Source organism: Gambusia affinis, linkage group LG05 (genome assembly GCF_019740435.1).
Source record: "Gambusia affinis linkage group LG05, SWU_Gaff_1.0, whole genome shotgun sequence".
Classification (NCBI taxonomy): Eukaryota; Metazoa; Chordata; class Actinopteri; order Cyprinodontiformes; family Poeciliidae; genus Gambusia; species Gambusia affinis.
Window position 1 is genome coordinate 10377463 of NC_057872.1, and position 27882 is coordinate 10405344.

A 27882-nucleotide genomic window follows, 5' to 3' on the forward strand; every position below is an offset into this window, starting at 1 on the left:
GTAACAGATGTGTTGTTTCTCTGACAGTGTCAAATATACAAACTCTGTCAGGTCTGAAAACGATTTGGCCACTAAAAACTAAACAAGGATATCCGAGTAGAAACATGTTGTGTTTTCATTTGTAATCCGGGTCTTTGACATGGAATGACAAAAGTTGACTAAACAGAGTAAAGGGCAGGTAATATTGCATATATATATATATATATATATATATATATATATATATATATATATATATATATATATATATATATATATATATATATATATATATATATATATATATATATATATATATATATATATATATATATATATATATATATATATATATATATATATATATATATATATATATATATATATATATATATATATATATATATATATATATATATATATATATATATATATATATATATATATATATATATATATATATATATATATATATATATATATATATATATATATATATATATATATATATATATATATATATATATATATATATATATATATATATATATATATATATATATAAGTCAGCGGGTTTTCACCCGGTCGACTGGTTCGAATCCAGGTCGAAACCGGGCTATCCTGTCTGGGTCCTTAGGCAAGATCCTTCGAGCTACAGCCTACCTCATAACATGAGAGACACAAAGAAGCAAGGAAACATGCCGGCTCAGACGTCGCCCGGCCAAACAAGGTCTGCGTCAGGTGCTGGGGAACCAGAGCACCTTGATGATAAATGGGCTACTGGAACAACGAGGCGGACAACGAAGCGGAAATGGGCAAGAGATGAAAACTTGGATCTGTTGGAATGCTACTACTCAAGTAGCCCCGATCGGAGGGGCTATATGCAAAGACTGAGGGAGGAATGGTTACTTCGACATCCCCAGTCCACACTAAGTGCTAAACAGCTAGTAGCTCAGTGTTCCAACATCCGCAAACGGCAGCTACTATCACAGCTTGAGATTGACGAAGTACAACACAAACGCTACGGCGAAAAGGAGGAACCTGGATGTCAGAGAGGGCGGGGCTTAACTACAAGCCCCCGCCCAGAGAGGGAATATGCAGCCACAATGATGGAAACAGAGCTGAACGAGGCTGCAACAGACCTGAGAAATAGAATCATGGCAGGAATGACAGACAGACCTCCTCGGCGCCAATTACAACGGCTGAGTGAAATACCATCAGAAAGTCTCATTGAGAAGCAATACCATAACAGAAACCAACGAGCTGATTTACAACGCAGCATCAGTGATCCTTGAGTTGCTTGGCTATAAGAATAACAATGACAATAACAAATACCCACCATGGAAAAGACGGTTAGAGAGTAAAATCAAGGCAACAAGGAGGGAAGTGAGCCAACTATCAGAGCTCCATAAGGGAACAACAAAAAGACCAATACCCAAGAAGTACAGCCAGATGCACATACCTGAAGCACTCGAAACTGCCAAACAGAGGCTCCAAGCCTTGGCCAGCCGCCTAAAGAGATACACAAGGGAGAAGGAATCCAGAAGGATTAACAGGCTCTTCTCCACCCAACCAGCTAAAGTGTACTCTCAGTGGCAGGGGAATAACAAGGCTGGAGACCCACCAAAGCTGGAGACAGAACAATACTGGAAAAGCATATGGGAAAGGGAGGCGTCCCACAACAGCAATGCAAAGTGGCTGATCTCTCTACGAGATGACCACAGCAAACTCCCTGAGCAAAATCCGGTAACCATCACTGTGGCAGATGTCCAAGAAAGAGTCTCAGGTATGAAGAACTGGACAGCACCAGGGCCAGACAAGATCCATGGCTACTGGCTAAAGAAACTGACTGCCCTACATGAGCGACTGGCAGACCAAATGAACCAGCTGCTACAGAACGGGAACCACCCTGAATGGTTAACTGAAGGGCGCACAATCCTGATCCAGAAGGATCCAACAAAGGGCCCGGTCCCATCTAACTACCGACCAATAACCTGTCTCTCCACAACCTGGAAGCTCATGTCAGGCATCATAGCGGCTAAGATAAGCAAACACATGGATCAATACATGAGCACGACACAGAAGGGCATCGGGTGAATAGCAGAGGAGCCAAACACCAACTCCTTGTAGACCACACAGTTGCCAGAGACTGCAAAACCCGACACACCAACCTGTGCACGGCTTGGATTGATTACAAGAAAGCCTATGACTCAATGCCACACACTTGGATCATCGAATGCTTAGAGATGTACAACATCAACAGAACCTTGAGAACCTTCATTGCAAACTCAATGGGGCTGTGGAAGACCACCCTTGAAGCCAACTGCAAGCCACTTGCACAAGTATCCATCAAATGTGGCATATACCAAGGAGATGCGCTGTCCCGCTACTGTTCTGCATAGGCCTGAACCCCCTCAGCCAAATCATCAACAAGACTGGCTACGGATACCGACTCAAGAATGGAGCCAACATCAGCCACCTCCTTTACATGGATGACATCAAGCTGTACGCCAAGAGCGAGACATAGACTCACTGATCCACACCACCAGGATATACAGCACGGACATTGGGATGTCATTCGGACTAGAGAAGTGTGGTCGGATGGTTACAAAGAGAGGGAAGGTCATCCGCACAGAAGGGATCTCACTCCCAGAAGGAACAATAGCAGACATAGAGGAAGGTTACAAATACCTGGGAATATCACAAGCAAATGGCAACCTTGATGAGATCACAAGAAAAAGAGCCACAACCAAATACCTCCAACGAATAAGACAAGTCCTGAGAAGCCAGCTCAATGGCAAGAACAAGATCCGTGCAATAAACAGCTATGCCCTACCAGTAATCAGGTACCCTGCAGGAATAATTAGCTGGCCAAAGGAGGAGATACAGGCCACAGATGTTAAGACCCGGAAACTACTAACAATGCACGGAGGGTTCCACCCCAAATCCAGCACACTGAGACTATACACGAACCGCAAAGAAGGAGGCAGAGGACTAGTGAGTGTGAGAACCACTATCCAAGACGAGACATCCAAGATCCATAGATACATCAGGGACAAAGCCTCAACAGACAATGTGCTCAGTGAATGTCTCAAACAATGGGGAACAGAACCTGAGGTGCCGGAGGAACCATCATGGGAGGACAAGCCCCTGCATGGGATGTACCACCGGCAAATAACCGAAGTGGCTGACATCAGAAAGTCCTACCAATGGCTGGAAAAAGCTGGACTGAAGGACAGCACAGAGGCCCTCATCATGGCCGCCCAGGAACAGGCCCTAAACACCAGAGCAATTGAGGCCCAGATCTACCACACCAGACAAGACCCAAGGTGTAGGTTGTGCAAGGAGGCCCCTGAGACAGTCCAACACATAACAGCAGGGTGCAAGATACTGGCAGGGAAAGAATACATGGAACGACACAACCAAGTGGCAGGCATAGTGTACAGAAACATCTGTGCAGAATATGGACTGGAACCCCCAAGATCAAAGTGGGAAACACCCCCGAAGGTAGTGGAGAATGACCGAGCTAAGATCCTGTGGGACTTCCAGATCCAGACAGACAAAATGGTGAGGGCGAACCAACCAGACATAGTCGTGGTGGATAAACAACAGAGGAAAGCCGTTGTGGTGGATGTGGCAATACCAAGTGACTGCAACATCAGGAAAAAGGAGCATGAAAAACTAGAGAAATACCAGGGCCTAAGGGAGGAACTGGAGAGGGCCTGGAAGGTGAAGACCACAGTGGTGCCTGTGGTCATCGGGACCCTCGGGGCAGTCACCCCCAAACTGGAACAGTGGCTACAACAGATCCCAGGAACAACATCAGACATCTCAGTCCAGAAATGTGCAGTCCTAGGCACAGCCAAGATACTGCGCAGAACCCTCAAGCTCCCAGGCCTCTGGTAGAGGACCCGAGCTAAGAGGAAGAAGAATCACCACCCGCGGTGGGTGAGAAGGGAATTATTATATATATATGGTTTTCCTGTTGATAAGCATCTTGATTATGGAAAGGAAGCCATTTTACAGTCAAAATGAACTTTCAAACAGAAAAACAAATTGGCAAAGAACTTCCCACTGTGCTTCTTGTAAGAACGGAATGATAAAAAAAAACCAAACAAACAAACAACAAAAATAGTGACAATAACAAACCGAAATAACTCAGAAAAAAATGGTCATGAGTATGGTTAACTCTGAAACAGGAATTAAAAGGCTCCTGGAAAATCTATCGAGCGATTCCCAGAACTGCAGCCGAGGCCACATAAATTTCTTTCTAAAATAAGATGAGCTCCATCTTGCTTTTTCTCAATTGACTAAACAACAAGTGCTTTCTTGGAAAATTTTCAGTCGCTCATCAAACAGAAACTCAATTTGAATATGAACTCCTGTTTTTGCTTTCACAAAATCTTCAACGTCTGAAACCACATTATGAAAAGAGTTAGCTTAAGGTTTCGTCGTATCTCCTTCCTTTATATAGCGACACTCTCCACCCTTGGCTTATGCAATCATCTGTGGCGGTGGCATTTTAATTACCTTCATAATCAGCCAGTAACTTCACGTGTGGGCATCTGTGCAAATCATTAAATAGAACATTAGCTCTCTAGCCCCATCTAGTGGATTCTGTGGTTCACTTCAAATTTGCTTTGTGCATTGTGTCAAGTGTGTGTGGTTTGTCTGTCACGCCATTTCCAAAGCGAAATAAACGACCTCATTTGTTAAAAAGCCTCACGAAAAATGCACAGTACATGGAAATTAACTTAGGTAACAGCAAAGAATTCTCTACATTTTTCTCAGCTTGATGACAAAAGTCAGATAAGGATCTTTGTGCGTGAGTGAATGCTGAATTCAGTGGGTGAAGGATGCTCAGAAGGGTAGGTGGTTCAGAACGGGGAAATGATGAGAGCGACACTGACATGTGGTTAAAGAGACGATTCAGTGTTAATGTGTTAGTTTAGCTTTTTATTTACCCAAGCTGAGTAAACATGTTTTGTAGTTCTTTTAAGCAGCAAAAATGCATCACGCCGAGTGGGATAACTTTTTGTGAAATAGCATTCATGTCCACGAGGTAGTGCGGTATACTTCAGAAAACAAATGTATGTAAATAATAAACATTTGATCTCAAAAGTGGAGTATTTTTGCTTTTATTTATTTTGTGTTGATTCACGATTCTGACCAACGACGCCTCCGTGTCTGCAGTTGTTTAGATGTTGTTTTGGATTCTTTTGAGGTGTGGTGGATGAGTTGTCGGGAGACGTCAATGAATGTTCTTGAATTTCTTCAGAACAGGTCAAAGTCTGTTGCTTCTTGAGACCTTTTGGCCTACTTCATCCAGTCAGACCGATTCTGTTGAACAGACGCCTTAGACGTGGGTGTAATTAATCACAATTAGTTCATTTTGCCGCGGTATTCTGATTTGAATAATCTGAAACATGCACGTGTGATCCGACAGCAAAAACAGAATGAATCTGCAAGGGAGAAGATGTTGTTTTACAGTAGGCTACTGCAAACGTTAAATCACTTTGCATAGAGTACAGTCTGTAAAAGAAGATGAGACAAATAGGGAAGACACGATATACAGCACGCATCACCTTCACACTTCACAGATCTTGCATGAGATTTAGATGGTGAGATAATCTCTCTAGATAGTGCAGATACGTCCCATGTGGTTTCATGCAACAACACAAAAAATGTTGCCTCTGCTGTTGCTAAGAAAGGCAAAATAGATGTCGCACCTGATAAGAGCATATAAAAACAGGTTTCAGTCAGATCACAGGTGTCCTTAGGTAAACAGGTTAGGGATGTAACAAAGAAGGAGAAGGAAAAAAAGATTCCATTAAAGCAGAAAGTGTATGACATGACAATTTCAAGGACCGTAACTTTAGAACAAAACTTAACTTCTTACTTGTTTGATTACTTAAGGAGAAAAGTTATCATAACCAAAAAAATTGTTTCGGGTAACTCATACTTTTGGTATTTGGCACCTAGACAGTATGTGACTAACAAAGCGAATGGATTAAGAAGGTGGGGAGACTGTTTGTACCATGTAATGACAATATTCACAGAGCGCACCAATTCTTGCATATAACTGCAGACAGAGATAAGATCTGAGACGCCCTGTTTGTGGTTTCTTTGTAGGTCATCGGATATAAAGCTCTTCGTCAGAAAAAAGTACTCACCTTGGATTACTGAACCCACTTCTTTGTTTTTGTCTGACTTTTTCTTTTTTTCTTCTTCTATATCTTCAAGATTCTCACAGACACAGTCCCGTAACACGGAGTTTACATTCTCTGATGTTTAAGCAAATATACATATTTTACTGGGATTTTATGATAAAAACAAACACAAAGTGTAAGAAAAATGATTTGTTTTTTCTTAAAAAAAAAAGAAAGAAATCTGGAAAGTGTTGTGGGCATGTGTGTCTAGCCCAATTTACCTCACACCTATAAAAATAAACAAGTGCAACCAACTGCCTGTAAAAGTCACTTAATTACAGTCATGTGTAATTTAATCTAATCCATCTGATCTGTGAGGTTTATTGGAGAACCTGAGTGAATCAGCATTATCTTTACTGTTAACACAGCCAAAAAATTAAAGGACACATATTTTACAGCTGTGTAGATGCTTGCATGATGGGATATGTTTATTCTTCTGAGCACCTCAAGCTAAAAAATATGGAAAATGGTTTTCTTTTTGAAAAAAAGTAAAAAGGTTTTTATTCTCTCCTATAGAAAGTGTAAAAAAAAAAAAAATCTGCAAATTTTTTTCTAAGGGGGCAGTAGAAAAAGTTGGGTTATTGTTAACTAAATAACTAAAACCAACTTACTGTAAAACTGGGACTTTCAAATATCCTTTTTAGTTTACTTTATTTATGAAATCCACCATTAGGATTTGGGGAAAAATAGACAAATTAGAATGATAATTGAAGATTTTTAAATACTTGTGCAAAAAAAAAAGAAAAAAAAAAGTAATTATATAAAAAAAAACATTGGTCAAAATGAAATTCCCTGGCTGAATCAAAGTAAACCGTGCTCAGTGTTGCTTATTTCCATTTTTAGAAAATGTTATATCCTCTACTAAGCTTTGCTTCCCTGTCTGACTTGGACAACTGCTACTCAGACAGACAGATAGAGATATAACAGAGAGAAAAAGCAACCCTGCACATCCAAATGAAAATACCATCCTCGAAGTAAAACACGGAGGTAGACATAGGATGCTGTGGGGACACTGTATGAAAACCAGTTAGGAGCTGCAAAGGGTTTGAAACGGAGCAGAAGGCTCACCTTAGACTTCAGAGCAAATGGTATTTATCTATTAAAATTGACCAAAACCATTTATCCCTTTTACTTCCACTTCAAAATGATGCTCTATTTTTTTTTTTTGTTTGTTTGTTTTCTTTCACATAAAATCTATTAAAGTTTGTATTTCCAGTGTAAAAAAAGTGAAACTATTCTGCAGATGCGATGTAACGCTATCAGATTTTTTGTAAAAAAAAAAAAAAAAATTGAAATAGAAAAAGCTTCTGAATTCATTACTTTTGATCTGACTTTAAAACAAAGAAATTGTCCAGACAATCTTTGAAATTAGGTCCTCATTAGCGGTCCCATTCATTTCGACAACCTCTTCAGGTTTTCCCCTCGCTTTCTAGTTATTCCAGTAATACCTCACTGTGTCGCCTTACACCCCCCAAAGGTCATGAGGACTTAAGAAGAAATAACTGTAGTTTCAGGACGAGACAGGCATTTCCTCGTGTGGGTGTAAATCTGAGGCTACAGTAACACCCGTCGGTTTCCTTGTACATTTAATGGCAAAATAACAAGAGGACAAAATAAAATTATTTACAACACGTACGTTTTGTTACATGTAAACACAATCTTCTGTACAAAGAAATATACATGCAAAAGTAAAAATGAGTCATAGTGAGACATTCAAGATGACATTGCTGCAGTCTTGTTTGTAGGTGTATTCAAAATATGACAGGTTTACATCCCGGGCGCCGGGCAAACCGCCCGACCCTCTCTGTACAACTTTACATTAAAAGTTGACTTTGTTTCTCCAAGGCTCTTCAGTACTTCAGTCAGGTCCTCCAGTGAGGTGGCTTTGAGAGAATCTGATTGAAGTGAATAACAAGAAACCGCGACCGACGCGTATAAATAATAAGAACAAAATCAAAAACAAAAAAAACAAAAAACAGTCACACAAAATGAGAGACTCCACAGACCAACAAGTGTCAACTTATTTTACAGTAAAGCAAATGATTTGACAGTAACGCTCACCACCTTCAAATATGACAACAAAATGATGCACTTTTTTAGTCTCTCCATCATTCTAAGGTCCTCTCACTCACCTGGCACTTTTGAAAACAAAGATCTCCATAACATTCACACCCAAAGATGTTAAATAATAATAATAATAAAAAAAAAAAAAACTGGCATTAGGGGTATATTCAAAAGAAAAAAAAGTTTTTTTCTAAAATTTGTAATGCAGAACTTTTTTTTTTGCTTGACCTATTGCTTGCTGATGATGTAAAAAAAAAAAAAAAAAAAAAAAGGTGCTTCTATAGTTTGAATGGGAAATCAAAAAAAAATAAAAAATTAAATATTGAGAACGGGAAAGAAATACTACTAGCTACTCTGGAGAGAACAAACTCACAGCAAACTACTCTGTGCACAGCTTGAAATCAGACAGGTGGAATCTATTTAAAGCAAAAAAAATAATAATAATAAAAAAAAAATCACCAAACAATACCTCTTTACATTAAGAATAAATAAATCCACACCGAACTTTTGTAAACACTCACATTTCAGTGTGGACCGATATAACTTAACATGAATAATTTGAAATTAAAAAAGGACATAAAACTGCAGGGAAAGAAAGCTTAGCCAACTTTGGTATAGTTACAGAAAATAACAATAATAAAAAAAAAGGAAAACATTACAAGGACAAAATGAAAGCATAAGTGTCCGTATTTCATAGATACATGTCTCTATACATTACTTCTGAATTCCCTCGTTTTGTCTAGGAAGTTTTGCAGATATTAATACTGAACTTAATACATAAGAGTTAACACAATACAGACATCTATTGCAGTACCAGGTACACACATGCCTTTTTTTTTTTAAGAATACGGCTACAACACAAGTCTTCATAAATAGTTGCATACATGGTAAAGCTGCAACATTGCACATGAGAACTGATGCAGAACAACGAGTGCATTTCCTAGCAGCTGTCTCTGTTCAACATGAGGATCCAGCCACCATTTAGAGTCCTGCAAAGACTCACTACAGCTCTGCACACAAAATAGCATTTTTTTTATTTTTTTTATGTTTGTTTGTTTTTTTGTAAATTCGTTTGAGATAAACTCTTGAGGGACTGTGTGGGGACAAAAAGGGACAACTTTGTAAAGCAGGAAAAAGATTATTTACAACTAAGGCGGATGCAGCTGGAGATCTGGGAAAGCTTAGCTGACTATGCTTTTTATTTAACACTTGTTCAAGTTGTGTTCCGGTCTAAGTTACAATCTGAAAAGACTGGCTGAAATGAATCGGGGTGATAAAGATAAGCAAAAACTATTGCACAAACGGTAGCTTTAACGTATCTCTGGAAAACAGGATTTTGGTAGTTTCTATCTTGCGTCAGAACCGACGAGACCTTCACGTCGCATTCCTCTTCTTGCTTTTTGTTTTCCAAAAACCGCCGAATTAAGACAGTTCTCCATTTTCCCGACTGTACACAATTTCATTTACAAAAAGTAATCTCTCGTTACAAAAAAGTCCTCTTTAGTTTAACCGAAAGCAGCCTGAATTGTTCGTAATATACAGTACTCTATTTTCTTTAACACTGTCCAAATGTGAGATTCACTCGTCTGTCAGCTTGTTCAGAGAGATTGTTTCTTTCTATTCCTTTTTTTTCTCCCTGCTGAGTCAAAGTTTGAAATCTCAAATCGATTCCGTCAGGTCATTTGTTGTGCCGGCATAGTGAAAATATGCCAAGGTAAGAATAGGCTGTGGATCAGTCAGTCAGTCAGCAGCAGCAGCAGCAGCACTTCTGTGGCTTAATGAAGGAGAAAAAGTTCATAGTGGACTGGCCCCCCTGGTGGTCCTCTATCAAATTTGACCGTTCTGTCAGGTGTGGTTGTAAAGTCGGCTGTGGAGGAAGGCCTGAATGGCGCCGACGGGCCGGACGTCGTTCTGGTGTTTCCGGCGCTCGATGAAGGAGATGAGCCTGGAGGTGTCTAGATGTGTGCCGTAGTGACTCGGCGACGGAGGCTGTGTGTGATTCACGTGACCGTACCCGCCGCTGGCTACGCCTTGGGGCTGGAGCCACGGGTACTGCAGGCAGAACCCAGCAGAGGGCCGTCGCTCCAGCTCGCCCTGGAGCAGCAGGCAGACAAAGTCCTTGGCTTCTGTGCTCACACCCTGGAAGTAGTCCTCGGGGAAACTGAAGTCCAGCCGACAGATGTTCAAACACGTCTCCTCGAGGCTTTCGTCCAGGAAGGGAGAGGCGCCGCTCAGGAGAACGTAGGTCACCACGCCTGCAAAACATTCGGTAGACAGGCGTACACTGACAGTTTCTTACAAAGAAATTTGCCTTTAATTAATTGCACTGTTTTATTCAATTTGATGCACAAAGCCTGTTAAGGAATAATTGCAATTCCTTTAAATTAAATGTAACCAAAAGTCTTTTGTGGTCTGTAATAATATTGCTGAACATTGTGATGATGATATACCTTGTAAAAAATGAAAAGAAATAAAAAAATAATTAAAGTGTATGTGTTAGCTAAATTAATCAACTATGACATATGTAAGGGGAACCAAAGATGCAAAGTATGTCCTTGGTTGAATTTGTCTACTGACCTAAGCTCCAGAGGTCAGATGTCAGAGAAACAGGCTGACCCAGGACCAGCTCAGGTGCAGAGAACTCCGGGCTCCCCAGCAGAGGATGGATGTGAGACGAATGAGGGTCCAGTTGAACAGCGTCACCAAAATCAGTCAGCTTGATCACAGGCTGGGAGCACACCTGCTCCACCACGATGTTTTCAGGCTGCAATAGGGAAGGAAGGATCAGGGTAAATCTGTAACAGCAGGAGGATTTTGCCAGATTTGAACTATTTTTAGTGTTTCTTTGAATATACTTATGGCTAGTTTATGGGTATGTAAAAAAAAAAGAAGGGAAAAAAAAAACTAACTTGAGAAATGTGCAAGTAAAGTAAAGATTGCCTGCTTACTTTGAGATCAAGGTGTGCTACCTTCCAGCCGTGCAAGTACTGGAGAGCTTCGAGGATATCTCGGAGGTATAAAGCTACCTTCTCCTCAGTCAGGTTTCCCCAGCTCACGATGTAATCCAGGAAGCGACCCTGGTCAGCCCTGACAGCCGAAAAAAACCCCCACGTCATTAGACACATTATCATTAGCTTCCAAGTTAAACCAAGGTAAATCCACAGTACTTACATCTCCAGTACCAGGACGTAGCTGTGGGCTGTCTCATAGGTGTCCAGCAGTCTGACCAGGTTTGGATGGTCCAGAGTCTGGAGGAGTCGGATCTCCTGCAGCACCTGCTCTCGACACAGCAGCTTCTTGTTGACGTGTTTTGCCGCAATGGTGCGCTTACTACCTCTCTGGTCACACCGCTTGGTCACTGAGAATCGCCCCCTGGAAAAAAAAAAAATAGAGAGGAGAGTCACTGCAATGTTTAACTAGAAGTTTGCATTGGCTTTGATGCGGTGGAATAGGCCGCAATGCTGACTTACCTTCCAAGCTCAGTGATCTCTGTGAAGTAAGACTCAAAACTACTTTTCCAGATGTCTTCACTACCGTTATTAGGAGCTGCAGAAAGACATTCACGTGCAGTTTTTAGACTCTGTCAGTTACGAAAACGCTGCAAAAGATGGGTGAAACATTGAACCACGACGCAAGTCTCACCTGACACCGTGAGGCCAGCGGAGGAGGTAACGGTGCCTGCTACGTTCGTGGCCACACACGTGTAGACGCCGCTGTCCTCGAGAGACACTCGCAGGACATGCAGGGACGCCTCTCCTGTTTCACTGCAGTGACCCAGAGTCAAAGGGCGGCAGAGCATGAGGCACGCTACGGACATCAGAACACGCTGACCTGAGGCGGGGTTGTACCTGTATGTGACGCTGTAGTGTCCGTTGTTGCTTAGAATGCTATTGTCAGGTCCACGCCATGAGACAGTGGCGCGAGGTCGGCCACACACCTTACACCTCAGGGTGACGCTGTCGCCACTCTCACATGACGCGTCGCTGAGAGGGATGAGGAACTCCGGGGGGGCTGCATACAAACAAGAGAAGGTTTTTGTATTTTGTGCTACCTTTATCTATTATTGTTTTTTTTAATAAATGCATTCACGGATGGAATTAAATCAACTTACCATCATAGATGAAGTTTGGATTCAGAAGCTGAAGGGAAAGGATTTAGATCGAGTTGAAACATAAAAAACAAAAACAGTGGCAGAGAGTGAATTGGTTTGAACAACGTGGAACTCCTTTTGCTTCCCACCTTGACAGAGACCTTGTTAGCCAGGCCGTCCTGGGACTTGCGGTAGCCGTTTTCCAATTTTCTGCCATCTTTATCTCTTTTTTCAGACTTTCGACGGATACGCAGAGCAGTGTGCCATGACAGTGATTTTCTACACCAAAAGAGGAGGCAATGTTGAGAATGTTTTAATTTTAAAGATTTGAAAAGATTTGCTTAGTAGGCTGTCACAAGTAGAGCTATTGGTACTGCCATGATGCCATGACAAAAAAAAAGAAAAACAAAAGAAACTTGCCATGTTAAAGTATAACTGAGAAAAGACTCAAAACTAGCAATTTTTAGTTTTGGACAAATTTTTTTAGATAAGCATTTTACAAAGAAAGTATTTGCTGACTGCCCTGAATGTAGCTGGGAAACGCTGTGATCCCTTTGCCTAATCTCCATGAATGTCAATATAATTTTTATTTTATTTCACTTAGTATTGTGTATTTCACTTAGTATTTATTTATTCGGACACAATTACAGATCAGTATGAAAGCTTGGAAAAAATGGCCACAAAATTCTGATTGGTGCTTCACTCATCGGGTGCTTTTCACATGCTATTTATACCAAACAAACAAACAAAAAAATCTCTTACTTAATGGTTCCTTCAGGGAGGTCGGGTGTGGTGGAGGATGAGGTATGTCCCAACACATAGCCAGGGATCCAGCCTTCTGCCGCAGGGGAGTGCTCGTTGGCGGCCCGGTACACCAAGAACATGTTCTGCTGGTTGCTGGCGAGCATTTGGACCACCTCACCCTGCACCACGCTGATCTCATCCTCCTTCACCGCCACGTAGTCCTGGGTCACCAACATGGTGGACACACTGCTGCTGCTGCTACTGCTTTCACTCTGCTGGAGAAGAAGATTGTGGAACTTAGCGCACAATTAAACACTCCTGAAAGTAAACTGTGTTACAATTAAAACATTCTTCAAAGGAAGGTTGGTCAATAAGCCGTCAAATGTGTGATTTTACTGATGGAAACAGTTTTTTGAATGCATGCGGCTACGAAAGCATTGCGAAATCTCCTTTTTTTCTTTTTACAAAAAATAAATAAATAAATCTTGCAATTGCATGGATGCTATCATTCAAAGTGAGGTTTGACAAGTCGTGACGCAGAAGTGGTGATCTTCAGGTGAGAGGCGCTGAAATGTTCAAATGTTTTTGTGATAAAGGAATAAAACTAAAGCAATAAAAAGAAGGGGGATACAGAAGAGACGATAAAGAAAAACAGAGTTGTTGAGGACGTACTGTCCGACAGCTCCCTGATCAGTGAGATCGTTGGTTATCACTTATCACACAGAAGAAAGAGAAAGAAAGTGTTGCTCTGCGCCCTCTGATAAGTGTCTGATAATCACAGTTGAAAAGCAAACACCAAGTGCAGCGAGAGCGTCTCACAAAGCAGATATGACAGGTGCCCTGTGAGTCAGATCTGTTAGTAAACTCATGGAGAGCCCAAGTATTCTCCACTACCGCTGTCAGTGAAGTTAGTACACGCCGGTCGGTAGATGTTAATCTCCAGTCAGTGTTTCAGTAGTTGTAGTTGTTGTATGTAGAAGCCATTCTCAGAGCCAGCAGCAGGGTGGCTGGTTGAAAGCCAGTCAGTAAGTTAGGAAGTGGTTAGTGACTAGTGAGGAGCGCGGAGGCTCCTTAAGAGTCGTGACCTTGTCTTGACGTCTTACCCCATTGCTCTGGGTAGATGTTACCGACTGCTCACTGGTGGAGGAGCAGGTGCTCATTCTGTCTGTTTCCTTACTGTGGCTGGAGTTGCGGAGAAAAGGCGGCATTCCTCTGCCCAGCGAGTCCCCTCCACTGCTATTGTCACTGGGGAAGGAGAAGGAACCGGGCCTGCCGGCTGGAGAGGGAGGCATAGGGGGAACGACAGCCCAGAAAGGATTCCCTTTATGTGCCGGGCTTGAAGGGATGAACGGTTCCTTTCCTCCTCCAAGGGTTTGAGGGGATATAAGCGGGGAAACTGTCCCAACTCGAGGGCTTCTGAGGGAAAAACTCAAAGGAGCCACTGGCATCTGTGGCACTGCAGTTTTTTGATGAGTCTGGGTTTCTTCGTAGACTCCAAAAGTCTGTTTCAGAGCCCCGTCCGTGTTATCTGCCAGCCTGTTACTGTTATTATAGTTACTCCCTGGCGAAATGTCCAACCTCTTCAGAGTGAAGACCTCAGAGGCTAGCAGCTCTCCATTAGTTGGGCTGTCTGAATACGGGTAAGAGGGAAGGGACGGTTGGCTGGGGGACCACATACCTGCTGATCTGTCAGGCCCCTCGGGGCCCGGGGGGTGGTGGTGGTGAACGGGCTGGGGGAGCCGTGAGGATGGCTGTGGGATACGAGACGGGCGGGAGCGAGGGCCGCACAAGGAGGAGGAGTTGCCCCCTGATCCTCCAGAGCCACCACCTCCTCCTCCTCCTCCTCCACCCATGCTGGAGGTGCTGTTGGTGCTGCTACCTCCTGTGCTGCTGCTGCTGCTACTGCTGGGGGGTCCTCCACCTCCCACGTGGTTCCTCTGGTACTCTATGGGGGACGTTAAAGCTGTGGGACAAAAAAAAAAAACGATTTTTTTTCCCTCATGTCATTCAGTGCATTTTCAACGTTTTCACATTTTTTCCACATCACAGATATTTTATTGAACTACTATGTCACAAAAAAAAAAAGTATTGGACAACTGTGACATAGGAGGAAAAAAGACAAATGATTTTTCCCATTTTTAACAGATTCATTCTGAAAAGCTTGAGATGTTTGAGTGTATTCTAAGCCCATGGTGGCTTAATGGTGTATGGCACAAAATAAATAAACTACAACTAACTTCCTATATTGACTTGGATTTTAGATGAAAATTAGGATCAGACGTTCACTAAGGCATTCTAACACAAATATTACCACCACACATTTTATTTGTATTTCTATAAAACTATGTATTTTTCATACAATCACAATAAAACAGACAAAGGCACTACAGTAGCTCTGAGTATATATATTTTTTGTGCATAAGATTCAGAAAATTTGTGTTTACCATTGAGGAAATTGCGCTGGTTCTCCAGAATCTGGCTGACCTGGTGGACCCAGGCCTGACTGACCCCAGGGCTGGAGGAGTGGAGGGTGAACCTTTCCAGGTTACCGCTGGATGATCTGGAGATCAGCGTAAACTTACAGGGGTCGTCTGAATTTTCCTCCAAACCCAAGCAGCTCACCTGCAAAGAAAAAAATGAAGTCCCCAGGTGATATATATATTTTATTTTATTTTTAATAACTTTCTGTGGCTCTTTGTGATTTTACTGAGCTGAACTCACCTTGATGCTATTTTTGAAGAGGTAGCCTGGAGTAGAGAAGCCCTTCTTTTTGTCCAGAGGCTCACTGAATATAACTATCTGCTCAAACAGAAACACTCGCCTCTCTTTCATTCTGGACAGGAGGCCTCCATCTTGGTCTGAGACCATGAAGGTGTCCTGCAGGAGCAGTTTGCCCTGAGCTACAATTTTACCCTAAGAAAAAAGAAAGGGACAATAAAAGCACCAGAATCATAAAGAAAGTGTCAAGTAAAGCAGAGCTACGCTTAGTAAGAAAAACAGCTTTATCTGACACAATCTCCAACACTTCTTATTGAAATAAATGGTCTCACAGTGACACCTGGTGGCAATGGACTTACTCCAAGTAATTTATAATGGGCCACAACTTTACTGTTATCCTGGCAAACTTCTTCATTATTGATTACTATAGAGAAACTGTGAGCTAACAAGTAGTAAACTTACATCGAAACCCTGAAGGCGTCCAACATTCATCATGTCATTGCAGCGTTTTGGGACCACACACATCACTTCTACAGCTTTCTAAAACAGGAGGAATACACACTTTTAAGACAAAGTGCTTGTACAAGAGGCGAGAAGAAATGTAATTGATTACAGAATTGTTGGCATGATGTGAGATCAATTTCTGGTTTTGTACTGAGAGGTGTACCTCCAGCTCTGTCGTATCCGCTCCTGCTTTTTTGGAAACTTTGAGAAGATCCTGTTGGGTTGAAGAAACATAAAGATTGATGCAATTTGTGCTGTTTAATTATGCACCGATAACATAAGGAGTTTTTTGTAGTACCTTCAGTAGTAGCTGGTACTTCATAATCCGTTGAACTGGTTTGATTAGCAGGTCTGTGATCTGTAATCTGTGACCCAATCGCTGCTTAAGGTCCTGGGCAAAGAAATAAATATGTCACATTCATGGAGAAGTCATCAACTAGACGATATACCTAAAGAGCTACAGTTAGAAAGTTTATAAAATATTTTACCTCAAAGTAAGTGTCAATGTACTCTGACACAATGTGCTCAGATTTAGGCTTGTTCTGACAGTACACAATATACATGTGCAGCCTCCGCTCCTGGAGTTGAGAAAAGAGCAAAATAAATTTTTATTTTATGCTAAAAAAAAGAAAAGAAAAAAGAAAGCAAAACATTTAACAGATAATGTTCATGGAACACAGAAGCTTGTTTCTTTTAACCTGTTTGACAAATAAAGGAGCTAGCCGTTCAGGATCCTCCAAGCACTTTTCAAGCTCTCCCAGGAAAAAACTGTGGATATATGAAGAAAAAGAGCTACTGATTTTACACAACAAGATGCATGATATTGACAGTCCTTTTAGTGTTTTTCTTTTATTTTGTTGTGTAAGCCCTGCTGCTGTAGCATGCAGGGTATGGTAACTGAAAAAGGCCGTGCACGTACTCTTTGTGCCAGTCATAGATCTGATGGATGTTTCCAAAGACCATCTTATCTTTCCCCCTCATGTCATCCGGAACTCCTTCCTCTTTCATCCTGCTCATGTAGCCCTGTGGATAGAGAAGCAAACACGTCTGTGAAACCCACAGGAAACATTGATCAATAACCTGACTGTGGATTTTGTATTGTTTTACCTCCACTACAGAGCCCAGGTCTCTGACATAGTCTCTCTCAGTCTCCACCAACTCCAGAAGCACATAGCTGAGCAGGAGAAAAGTGAAAATGTTACCGTTTCAAAATTCAACTATGAACGTCAATAATGCCTCAGGTCTTGTAGTTGTTCCTCTCCAAAGTTTTACATTTTCTCACAAAACACCCACTAAATTCAGTGTATATTATCAGCTTTATTATGTAAAGCTGGAAACCTATTATTGTTACTGGATTATCCAACATTTAGTCTCACTTATCTCTCTGTCAACTGTGACCAGTTTCCCTATACCTGCTACCAAACACATAATTTCCCATGTAGGCCAAAAGGTTTTGTTTTGGCCTCATTTGATGAGAAAACCTTGTCTGTCATCCCTTACATAACTGGACTCCAAATGTAAATAAACTGTAGTTATTTTTCGCTCCTTCTGCATTTGTTCATTTGCTCCTTCTTGTCACTCCTCTGTATAATGCTTTCTTGAAAGTTTCCCACTCTAGCTGTGGATCCCTGCAGCATCTATTGAGTCCACAACAATATCCTTGATTTTCCATGTAAGTCCTTTGAAACTCACAATGCCATTTGTTCGCTAATGTTCTCTGACAAACCTCTCAAGCTTTCACAAAACAGCTGTATTTATACTGAGATTAAACAATAATCACTACATTAACATAGATGTTAACGCAGTTGTTCCAATGGGACAAAATGGAAAACTCAGGAAGACGTGAATATCTTTACAAGCCACTGATCAGCCTCAATCTCATGTTAGTATCAACATGCAAATGAGGTCAAATTTTATTCTAAACACTCGTGAGACATAAAGCTTGTAACTCACTGTCTCCTTTTGAGGAAGTTGGTTTTTCGCTCGTCCATCTCGTCGATGGGGGAGGAGGAGGAGAGCAGAGAGTTATCGGAGGGGTTGAGAGAGGGTGAGGTGCTGTCGCCTTGCTCCACTGACAGAGAACTGGGACGGTCCTCCAGAGACTGCACAAGAACAGAAAAGACAAATGGAAGACACAAAATGAGTGAAAAAAAAGACACGTACAACAAGTTTTAACTTGTTTTCCATCAACATGAAGGATTTGCTGGATGTAGGACACTGGCCATGAGTGTCTTAGGGATTAGTGCCCATTGGTTGGAACGGAGGACAGCTGGCACAGTTAGTCAGAGTTTTGACAGATGACAAGTAGGCTTGGATGTCATTCTCCATCACTGACACCAGGAAAAAAATTGTGTTCTTTCGTGCACATCTATCAGAATTGTTTTGTGTACAAGTGTGCCAGATTTACAAGTACTAGTGGGTGTTGTTGACAACTTCGGACTCACCATCTTGCTCTTCACCAGCTCCTCGATGGCACTGACCAACTCTGCGGCACTCGGTGTCTCCGAACTGCTGGGACGAGCAGACAGCCGAGACGTAGACTGGAAGGCAGAACAAGTAGAAGAAATAAAGTAAACGACTCAAGGTGAATACATAAATTGTGATCGGTGCAACATTTAAAATGCCGCATTGCATCTAGACACTGGGAAACTTTTTGGGATGGCTGCTCACATGTGAAAACCCAACCCTTTTTTAAATAAGAAGTGAATGCTTCTTGAAATCATAAAACACATTTGCAGTCTTATAATTGTGCGTGCATATGTTCATTCTAAATGATCATCACTGCGAACGTTGATCAGGCTCACCATTCTGGTGTTTGGACCTCGATACTCCACATGTCCACAAAAAGGACTGCTTGCGTGTAGTTTTATCCTAATGACATGATTACTTAAAGGCCAACCTGGAGCCAATCACAGGGTGGTCTCATGGAAAAAGGGAGCATTAGGTGGGTATAGGTCAGGGCAATTTTAAGGAGCAGAGTGCTTATAATTAAGTGCACGTGCAGTGACTGGTCAGACAACCCATTTATAGCGAGCAATGTTGCTTAATACTCCACAAGACAGTTTGCCTCTGCAATAGAGCTTAGAGAAAAATGAAAGAGGGGATGATTAAAGCAGAAAGGATCATTTGGGCATAACTCAGTAATACCTTGCTTCTGCAGACACAAGTGAATGGAGTATTGTTAATTAGCAACAACAACAACAAAAAACAGTTACATTCCAAAGGAGAGAAACATAGAAGGGGAAAAGCAAAAAACCCCCCAAAAAAACAAAAAAAAACAGGAGCTAAATAAAAAAGACTATTAAGTGCAATTACATAGAAAGATGTGGAAACTGGGACAGGAGAGAGGCAGAACAGAAATCAACATAATGCTGAAGGAGCAAACATGCAGCCATTAGGAAAATGAGAGCAAAAAGAGAGAAAAAAAAATATTAGTGCAAATGTAAGGTTTAGGTGCAGTTTTTTTTTTTTGTTAGTTCTGAGTTGATGGAAAGTGAGACAGTTCTACAAAATTCTCCCAACATGAGTTTGTTTAAAATATGATTATCTAGATGATCTTTTTCAGTAGAAACTTGCAATTTTTGGAGTATTTTTTCTTACTATAACTCACAATATATAGTGCTGTAAAAAAATGTATTTGTACTTTTCCCCATCCATCTATCCATCTATCCATCCCTTGGATGGTTGCAAAGATGCAAGGGGGCTGGTATCAATCACCAGAAGGTATGCTCTGAACAGATTGCCATGTTGCAATAAACTGACGTACCTAAGAGCAATTTAAAGAGACCAATTCACCTTTTTTGGTGGAGTGCCTGGAGAGAACTATGCGTGAAAGGGGAGAACATGTAAAAAGGCTGTTCAAATAATTGCTTGTTTGCAATAATTTACTAGGGCACAATTATTTGTTCACATTGAATCAAGTAGCTCTGGGTAGAATTTGAAACATTTAAGTGTAACCAAAAAAAGCAAAAACTGAAGTACTTTGTAAGGAAACAAAATACTTTTTTACAGCACCACACTTTAGCACATATCTTTAACAACTGTGTTCCTACTTACAAGAAAGACTGGCATTTATGAGTCATCATTCTGCTGTATGATAATATAAAACAATAAAGAGAAGACTAAGGAAACTAAAGTGCAAATACAGAAAGAAATATTCCTTTTAGTGTTATTTGTTATCATGTCCTACAAGAAATTATAAATTAACAGAGAAAGAGATAAGCAAAATAATCCACCTTATCATCTTGGGAGTCAGGCTGCAGTAAGCTATGCTGCTGGATTGCCATAGGGGGCGGTAGAGGGACAGCGTCGGCCCCCTCCTCTCCTTCCTCCTCGCCACAGCTCTGCATACCTGATGAGGAAGACTTGGAAAGGGTGCCACTGCTCAGCCCTTCGTTACGCATCCGCTGAAGAAAGAGATTGAACAAATGGGAGACTCTGTTTTCTGCCAGGTGTTTTGACAGTTTCACAGCATCTGTTCTTACCTCCTCCAGGGTCTCATCCTGTGGCGTGGCGGCACTGTCGTCAGAGTCTTTCTGCGAGCCAGGTATTGCATCCATGTTCTTTCTCGTGCCATCGCGATTTTTCTTATGCTTGTGGGCGAGTTTCTTCACGTGCCCGTCAGCTTTCCCGGAGCTCAGCCTTCGCACCGGGCTGGTAAGCCACTTTCTTAAGGTGTTCCCCGGACGTTTGGGGCCAGGAGAGCTATGGGGTCCGAAAGTGTGGCTGGACCCAGGCTGCAAGGCGTCATTGCTGGATACAGACAATGTGTCTAAATGAAAGGGAAAGATAGGGGGTAAGAGAAGAGGTTATTAATCCAACTAGTGACAACACAAGCAATGTGAAGAGCAACCAACTGCTGACCAGCTAGAAAAGTAAAACATCTGTTATTGTTTTGCACCCAGTAAATGCATCATTTTAAGCACTACCAGGTCGCACTGACAACAACACAATCTGGCTTGGATACTTGGATCACTAAAAGAAAGAAACGCAACAAGTAGTTGGGTGGAAGTATTTTGTTAAGACATGTCTGCTTCAGTCAAGTTGTGTGACATTTCGAGAGAATAAAACTACAGGCAAGTGACAGGAGGGTTGAGTAGAGCACAGTTATGTTGCCTCATGACAGGTTTTTTTTACCCCCTACTTTCACTCTGTGTTGAAATATTTTGGACATGGACATTTAGGTAGACTTTTGGAAATCTCAGTGTCAAAGTCATACCCCATTCTTTGGGATACAAATCCCAACGAATGGGATCTGTATCTCGTTCTTTGAGGGACACAGCAGTATAGTACAGTTTTGGCAATGTTAGCCTTGCTAATATTCCTAATTACTCATATGCTAAAGCTGGGTCAGAAGGTAATCTTCAGAATTTCACTCTGTAAAACCTTGCTTAATGACGACTGCTTTCTGACACAAGGCAGGCAAAAGTTTTCCAAAAAAGTGCAGACATTGAATAAGCCATAAAATGGCGAATAGTATGTCTATAAAGAATCCAGAAAAGTCAAAGACATAAAACCAAAATGTTCCCAAATTTCGATTTTTGTCTGCTACTTTAGAGGCAAGACATTCAATTCAGTTTTAAAAAACCGGAAGTTTAGATAACTGACATTGAGAAGTTTAAGAGGAAATAGAAGAAAGGTCAACACAAGACTGATATTACTGGTGTGTATTTGTGTGCTTATTGTTCAGTAGGCAGGCAAGCCACCTCCACACAGTGATGACGCTCCTTGGGGAATCTGTAGGAGGAAAAACCTTCATCGAAGAGAAACGCAACGAGGAAATGAAACAGGATAAAGGGAGGCTTCAGGCTTTGAGTAAGTAAAGATATATCCTTCTGTGTACTTTATCCACCTATAATCTTTTCCTTTTGTTTTTCAGGAGATAATCCCTTTCATTCATGTTGAAAATCATTCTTTAGAGGCTTCATAAAAACTAAAAAGTATGAATGTTACTGGAACCCACCCAAGAATCGGATTAAAGATGGGAGCCTTTGACATTGCAATCACTTAGCTGTTTCATGGATGCAGATGCAGCTGTTGAACATTAATTCAAGTGACTCACTTGAGCAACACTTATGAATGGCAGGTGTGAGTGTGGAGACTCTGCCTGTTCTCACACAGCCTGAGAAAATGCAACGGCGCTACATGTAAATGTGCGTGCCAGCGGTTGAGCCTCTGAAATACTTTTACTGCTCTCCGTTTATAGGAAGCATGTGTTCATGCTTCACATGCAAGTGGAGAAAACAATGTAGTTCCCAGAAACGCTGACACGTCAGGCATTGTGAAGAAACTATTAAAATCATGTCCACTGACGTGATTAGCGTGACCGAATAAAATTGTTGTCTTTGGACAATATGGGCTTCCGATTTAAGATTATATGATCAATTTGTCATGATTGAGCACAATAAAATGTTGATTTGTATCTTATTTCCATTGAATAATTATTTTTCCACAGAAACACATAAATACTTATTTCACTCCTCTCCTCTAGACTCAGGATGACAATAAAGTAAGTCAGATATGTTTGAAGGAAAACTGACACAAAACTGTGTTATTAGATTTTAGAGTTGATATGATATTCGCCTACCTACAACCACAGAGTGTTTCCAATACCCATGTACTCTGTAGTTATTCCTTTGTGACCAGAACAAAAAAATTAGTCAAAACAAAAAGTCTTTTTAATTTGTTATTCAGTCCCAGGATTATGTCTTCAATTACCAGTTTTGAAAGTTTTATTTAGTCACCTGTGCTTGTGATTTCCAAACTGCTTCAGCAAATCAGAGGATTATTTATAGCATCTCCAATCTGCTATTAACAACTGATCACTGCTCTGTTCTGCTAGCATGTGTGGCAGGCTGATGAATCAACTCAAAAATGAAACCTAAATCCTCCAGTAGATTGTGCAGATAAGTTGCCCTTTATTGAACTCTGGACTGCTGTGATGAAACAGCCTGGGCCGTTACAATTTTACCATCTTTAACGCTCTTTAAGGAGAAATGAAACACTGTCCTATGACTAGTCAAACCATTGGGGAAGTATTCTGTTGTCTAAAAAAAGCAGGAGCAGATTTTTTTCTTTTTTACAAAGACTTATTTTGCACCTCTAAAGATTTATAATTTTTGAAAAATAACATGGGTTTAGAAAGCTAAAAAACATTACCAAACAGCACAGTAACAATTTTGTTTTAGTTTGTCCAAAGAAGGCGTGGTCTGGTATGAGAATCTGTTATGCCTCAATATTCATAAAATAGCACAATTTAACAGGTTTTGCCCCCCCAAAAAAAGTAAATGACATTTCTAGCATGGTGTAATTTGTTTTATATTTAAAACATAAAAGCAATTGTTATTCCTATTGAAACCCTGTTTAGAAAACCCAGCTGTGCAAAGCAAAAGCAAACTTGTGCTTTTCGAGAGTGCAAGCCAGGGGAAGAATTCATCAGTCAGGCCTCTCATGGATAACAAACAGACCATGTTTCCTGCAGACATGCTGGGCTCACAAGGGAACATGTAGCCACAGTTAACAAGTACATTTAACATGTGTTACTGTGCAGAAAAAGGTTTAGAAGGCAAAGAATTACAGGGAGAGAGTGCTGCACCAATAACTGTCTTTAAATTCTAGATATTTGTTATAAAAAATAACAATCAGAAGATTTCTACCCAGCTTTAAGTACTCTTTTAAGGACTGTTCATTTAAAGAGTAAAACAGCGTAGAAATCAATAACTTGCACCACATGTTGCATGTTTAAGATGCTCAAGTCCCAACTAAACGAGCACTTATTGGTTGAGATGAGTGAGCAGGGTCCTCGAAGAAGGATGTGAATGAGTAGAACATGGGGTCAGCAGCCTTGGCACATTCCCCTTTGGAGAGTAATAATTCTTCAGACACAGGGAGATGGTAGAATGGGAGCCCTTTCCCCTGAATGGGCTCTCTTTCACTCTGGAGACACCTCAAGGACAGCTAACCCTGACCTTATGTGTGGCAACCCCCCCTGACCTCGCTGTCCAAATCTTAACAATTCCAGCACGTCCAGCTGTGTTCAAGACAGCCAAAAGACGTAATATCTGAGACGAATCCTATGTCTGTCCAAAATTCTCCTACCAGTGATACATGCTCAGACAATCTTTCCTGGAAAATCCTAAGGAGCTCTTGTGGGATGTGCAAACGGCCTTACGTGACTCTCCTGAAGACGAGGTAGTCAGGAGCAATGCAGGTCAATGTTGCAATGTTATTTCAGCTGCTTCTCTCACAGTAATCTTCTAGCTTCACGTTTTTGCTAGCTGAGATTGGAAAATACATCTGTGTCCTCCAGAGTCACCTCAGATCCTACTTCCTTCTAATATCCTGAACAAACAACACACCTGCATCTACTAGCATTTCATTCAGCTTCATAGTCCTGGTGACAAAAAATTGTATTCCATTCAGATGTCTTGGAGAAAGAGATGCATCTAAAACTCGCAGGATACAGTAGATTCTGGAGGGACAGGAGTAGAGCTCCCCTGCTTTACAAAATGTCCTAATATGCTTTTTAATCTTCTAATATCCTCCTGTTTTCATTAGGGGAGAGCCATCCTTGTCTACTTTGCTTCCTGTTTAATTCATCAGCAAACTCATTTGAGCATTAAACTGCTGATGCAACTGGGACAGCTTTAGCTGCAGGACTATCGATGCATATCTGCACTAAGCAGAAACACAGTGAACAATGTGAATCTAATAAATGTGCATACAATTGGAACAGCATGTTATATGCATCCCAAATTATCAGCAGATATCAAACTTCATAAAAACTGTCATCTCGTCTGTCTACCACTTAACACCTATTTTTTGAAAACATATTGGAAGTGAACTAAGTTGTGTTCATGTAATGTCCAACACAATATTGGAAAACAGTATGATGTTTGCAAAATGTTAAAAAAACATTTGGAGCACTAAGTTGCTTTCAGAAGTTACCTAATTACTAAATAAAGTTAACCTGTGAATTGTCATAAACAGCTAATCTGTCAAAGCTCCACAGGTTTGTTAGCGAACATTAGTGATCATACAGCATCAAGAAACATACCAGACAGGTCAAGGATAAAGTCGACTAGATGTTTATCACAGGATTAGATGCATAAACAATGTCATCACCCCAAACTGAAGCAACCAAGATACCCATGATAATTCTGGAAGACCCGATCCATAGCTAAGAGCCTGAATTTTTCAACAACAAAACTATTTTTTGTTAACTCAACAAAACCGACCTTCACTGGCAAAGAAAAGAAGCAAAACAATGCTAAGACAAAGACAGAAGTTGTGTCTACACTTTGCCAAAAGTCATTGAAGAAAAACATATAGAAAAAGGTGCTCTGGTCAGATTAGACCAAAAATGAATCTTTTTGGCCAACATGCTGAATGAATTGTGAGGTGGAAAAAAAAAAAAAAAAAAAAAAAAATCCCTCCACTAAAACACGGCAGTGGCAGCAACATACAGGGGACTTGCTTTTTATCAGAAGCTTTGTGAAATAATATTTGAGTAAGCTAAAAATAAGTTTATGACAAAATCCGAACAAGTTCACTGAACAAGTAGCAGCGGATGCCACTGCAAAGAACTTTGCAGATTTACAAATTTTGCACTAAGAATATGAGTGGTGATGCTTGTGGGGGTCGAACATCTGTGCAGCAACACAGAAGCATGCCTGGGATTCCAGAGGTCTCGCCAGGAAAGTGTTATTTGGGTGGTCTTATCTTCCGCAAGAGAAGTGATGCAAAACCACACAGATGAAAGATGTGGTTAAGGACCTGCCTTCAGGGGAAGAGGTACAACGTGTGGGAAAGCACTGGGAGACTTGACATGCTTACCTGTAAACACATGGAGAAGGCTTGAGAGGGCTTCCCACGGCAGTACTTATTGTGCACAGAATCAATCAGAACTAGATTTTGTTTATCTTTCATTGTATACATCTGACATCTGCGGAGCACTTGAGGAAAAATTACATCCTAAAAGCCTCATTCTCTTTTACCTCTTATATTTTTCTTTCTTGCTGGGGTTTACAGTAAGATCTGCAGCCCATCTGTGCAGAGCCTGCCTGGTGAGCCCATACACACACACACACACGCCCGCGCACACACACACGGAAACATAATCTAATGATAGAGATTGCAGCAGATTTAAAGCCGCATCACATAATAATGCATCGTCTAAATTAATTTCAGTGCCATAATGCCACAACCTGATCCAGAGATGAACTTTAAAATGACTGAATAAGAAAGGTGCACTACCAGCATAACACAAAAACTAGCCGTTTCACCCATATTAAGGCTTCCTTTCCCACATGTAAAACTTTTGAGATAAAAGGATACATTTTTGCAGCCTGGCTCATATTTTTCTTTCTTATCATTTTTTTGACCCAGCTTCTATTGTGACAAACAACCCTGTTTTTAAATGTCACGATTATGTACTCTAAATGAATCCGAATGAAAGCTTTGATAAGAAAGATTGACATTTACACGTGTCCTCCTAGAAATAATGTTTCTTCCTCGTGCGTCATGCCTGATGGAAGCACCTACCCAGATCCAGCAGCCAGAACTTGCAGCTGTCTGAGGGGTCTTCCCCTGATAAGTCCATTGAGAAAAACGGGCTCAAAGACACCAAGGAATCGATCCCACGGGCCATGTTCGCCAAGTATATAAGCCTCTTGATTCCCGACTTATTCTTTTAAAGCATTTCCACATGTATGAGAGTTTTTATGAGGAAGAAAAAAAACAGCCTAAGCTTATCCGAACTGCTTTGGAAAAGGTCTTGTAATTAAATAAACGTTGCCGATATTCCACAGAGAGAAAGAGAGAAGTCCAGTGTGAGACGAAAAGAGAAGTCAAATGCTGCATTATAGTGTAGGATGTTATCCTCTCCCTTTCTTTGTATCTTCTTTTCCTCCCTCCCTCCCTAGCGAGTGGGCTGCTGTGAGGATATCTCCTGTTCCAAAGGGACGTCTGGAAACATGCAGCTCATCTACCGTATTACCCTTTGTAAAAGCGCCCACACGGCTCGTGTGGGCGGGTGCATATTTTACAGGCATTAGGATGCATACAAGTTGTGCAGTATGCTTGGAATAAATATAGACTCTGTTATGAAATCCATCTGAAGTGAACAGGAAAAAGGTTCATCAGCAAATATGGAGGTGAGACACACAAAGATGCCTCGGCGAAGCTAAATGGGAGCCATAAGCAGCTTCAAGGCTACCAACAGTGAGGATATAATTAATATGTGTATGATTGTCAGCGAGTATTAAAGAAAAATAGACAGAACACCAACTGCTCTGAAGACTGATGCCTCTGTGTGGGCGCTTCACTATTTTGTGAAAAGAAAAGAAAAAAAGTTAATGTGACAGGATGAAAACGGAGAGATTCCTGGACAACAGTCTGATTTCCTGAACAGTCACTTTCTCACGACTTGGGCCAAAAAACCCCCCAAAAAACAAAAAACTTAATTATTGATCATTAAAATAGAAGGCAAGGAAATAGCAAAGATGTTTTCCTCATTTTTTTTTGCCCACCTCCTACACTGAGGCATTTTTTTCTTTTTTACTAGAACAACCCCTG

The 27882-nt window shown here is 41.0% G+C and overlaps 1 protein-coding gene and 1 long non-coding RNA gene across 10 annotated transcripts in view; one reads left to right on the forward strand and one right to left on the reverse strand.

Annotated features, from left to right (window-relative positions):
• Window positions 1-8500: 8500 nt before the first annotated feature.
• The window catches only part of triob (trio Rho guanine nucleotide exchange factor b), a 94989-nt gene continuing 75607 nt past the window's right edge, over window positions 8501-27882 (reverse strand). For 4 of the 9 annotated variants that reach the window (XM_044117944.1, XM_044117947.1, XM_044117946.1 and 1 more), the window contains 23 exons: window positions 20544-21079; window positions 18753-18848; window positions 18262-18410; window positions 17416-17482; window positions 17228-17331; window positions 17007-17076; window positions 16797-16886; window positions 16607-16699; window positions 16472-16522; window positions 16267-16344; window positions 15808-15999; window positions 15531-15708; window positions 14190-15049; window positions 13105-13361; window positions 12492-12621; window positions 12364-12391; window positions 12101-12263; window positions 11895-12016; window positions 11723-11798; window positions 11424-11624; window positions 11201-11339; window positions 10830-11016; window positions 8501-10507 (listed from right to left, as the gene is read on the reverse strand). In XM_044117944.1, coding sequence (XP_043973879.1) covers window positions 10098-10507; window positions 10830-11016; window positions 11201-11339; window positions 11424-11624; window positions 11723-11798; window positions 11895-12016; window positions 12101-12263; window positions 12364-12391; window positions 12492-12621; window positions 13105-13361; window positions 14190-15049; window positions 15531-15708; window positions 15808-15999; window positions 16267-16344; window positions 16472-16522; window positions 16607-16699; window positions 16797-16886; window positions 17007-17076; window positions 17228-17331; window positions 17416-17482; window positions 18262-18410; window positions 18753-18848; window positions 20544-21079 — 4277 coding nt within the window. In that variant the 3' untranslated portion in view covers window positions 8501-10097. Of the gene's footprint in view, window positions 10508-10829; window positions 11017-11200; window positions 11340-11423; window positions 11625-11722; window positions 11799-11894; window positions 12017-12100; window positions 12264-12363; window positions 12392-12491; window positions 12622-13104; window positions 13362-14189; window positions 15050-15530; window positions 15709-15807; window positions 16000-16266; window positions 16345-16471; window positions 16523-16606; window positions 16700-16796; window positions 16887-17006; window positions 17077-17227; window positions 17332-17415; window positions 17483-18261; window positions 18411-18752; window positions 18849-20543; window positions 21080-27882 lie in introns of those variants that run through there. The other 5 variants (XM_044117949.1, XM_044117948.1, XM_044117945.1 and 2 more) reach the window with 5 other exon arrangements.
• On the forward strand, window positions 20664-22729 carry LOC122831625. Its single transcript, XR_006370730.1, has 3 exons — window positions 20664-20854; window positions 21998-22122; window positions 22187-22729. It is a non-coding gene; the product is annotated as an uncharacterized LOC122831625 (long non-coding RNA).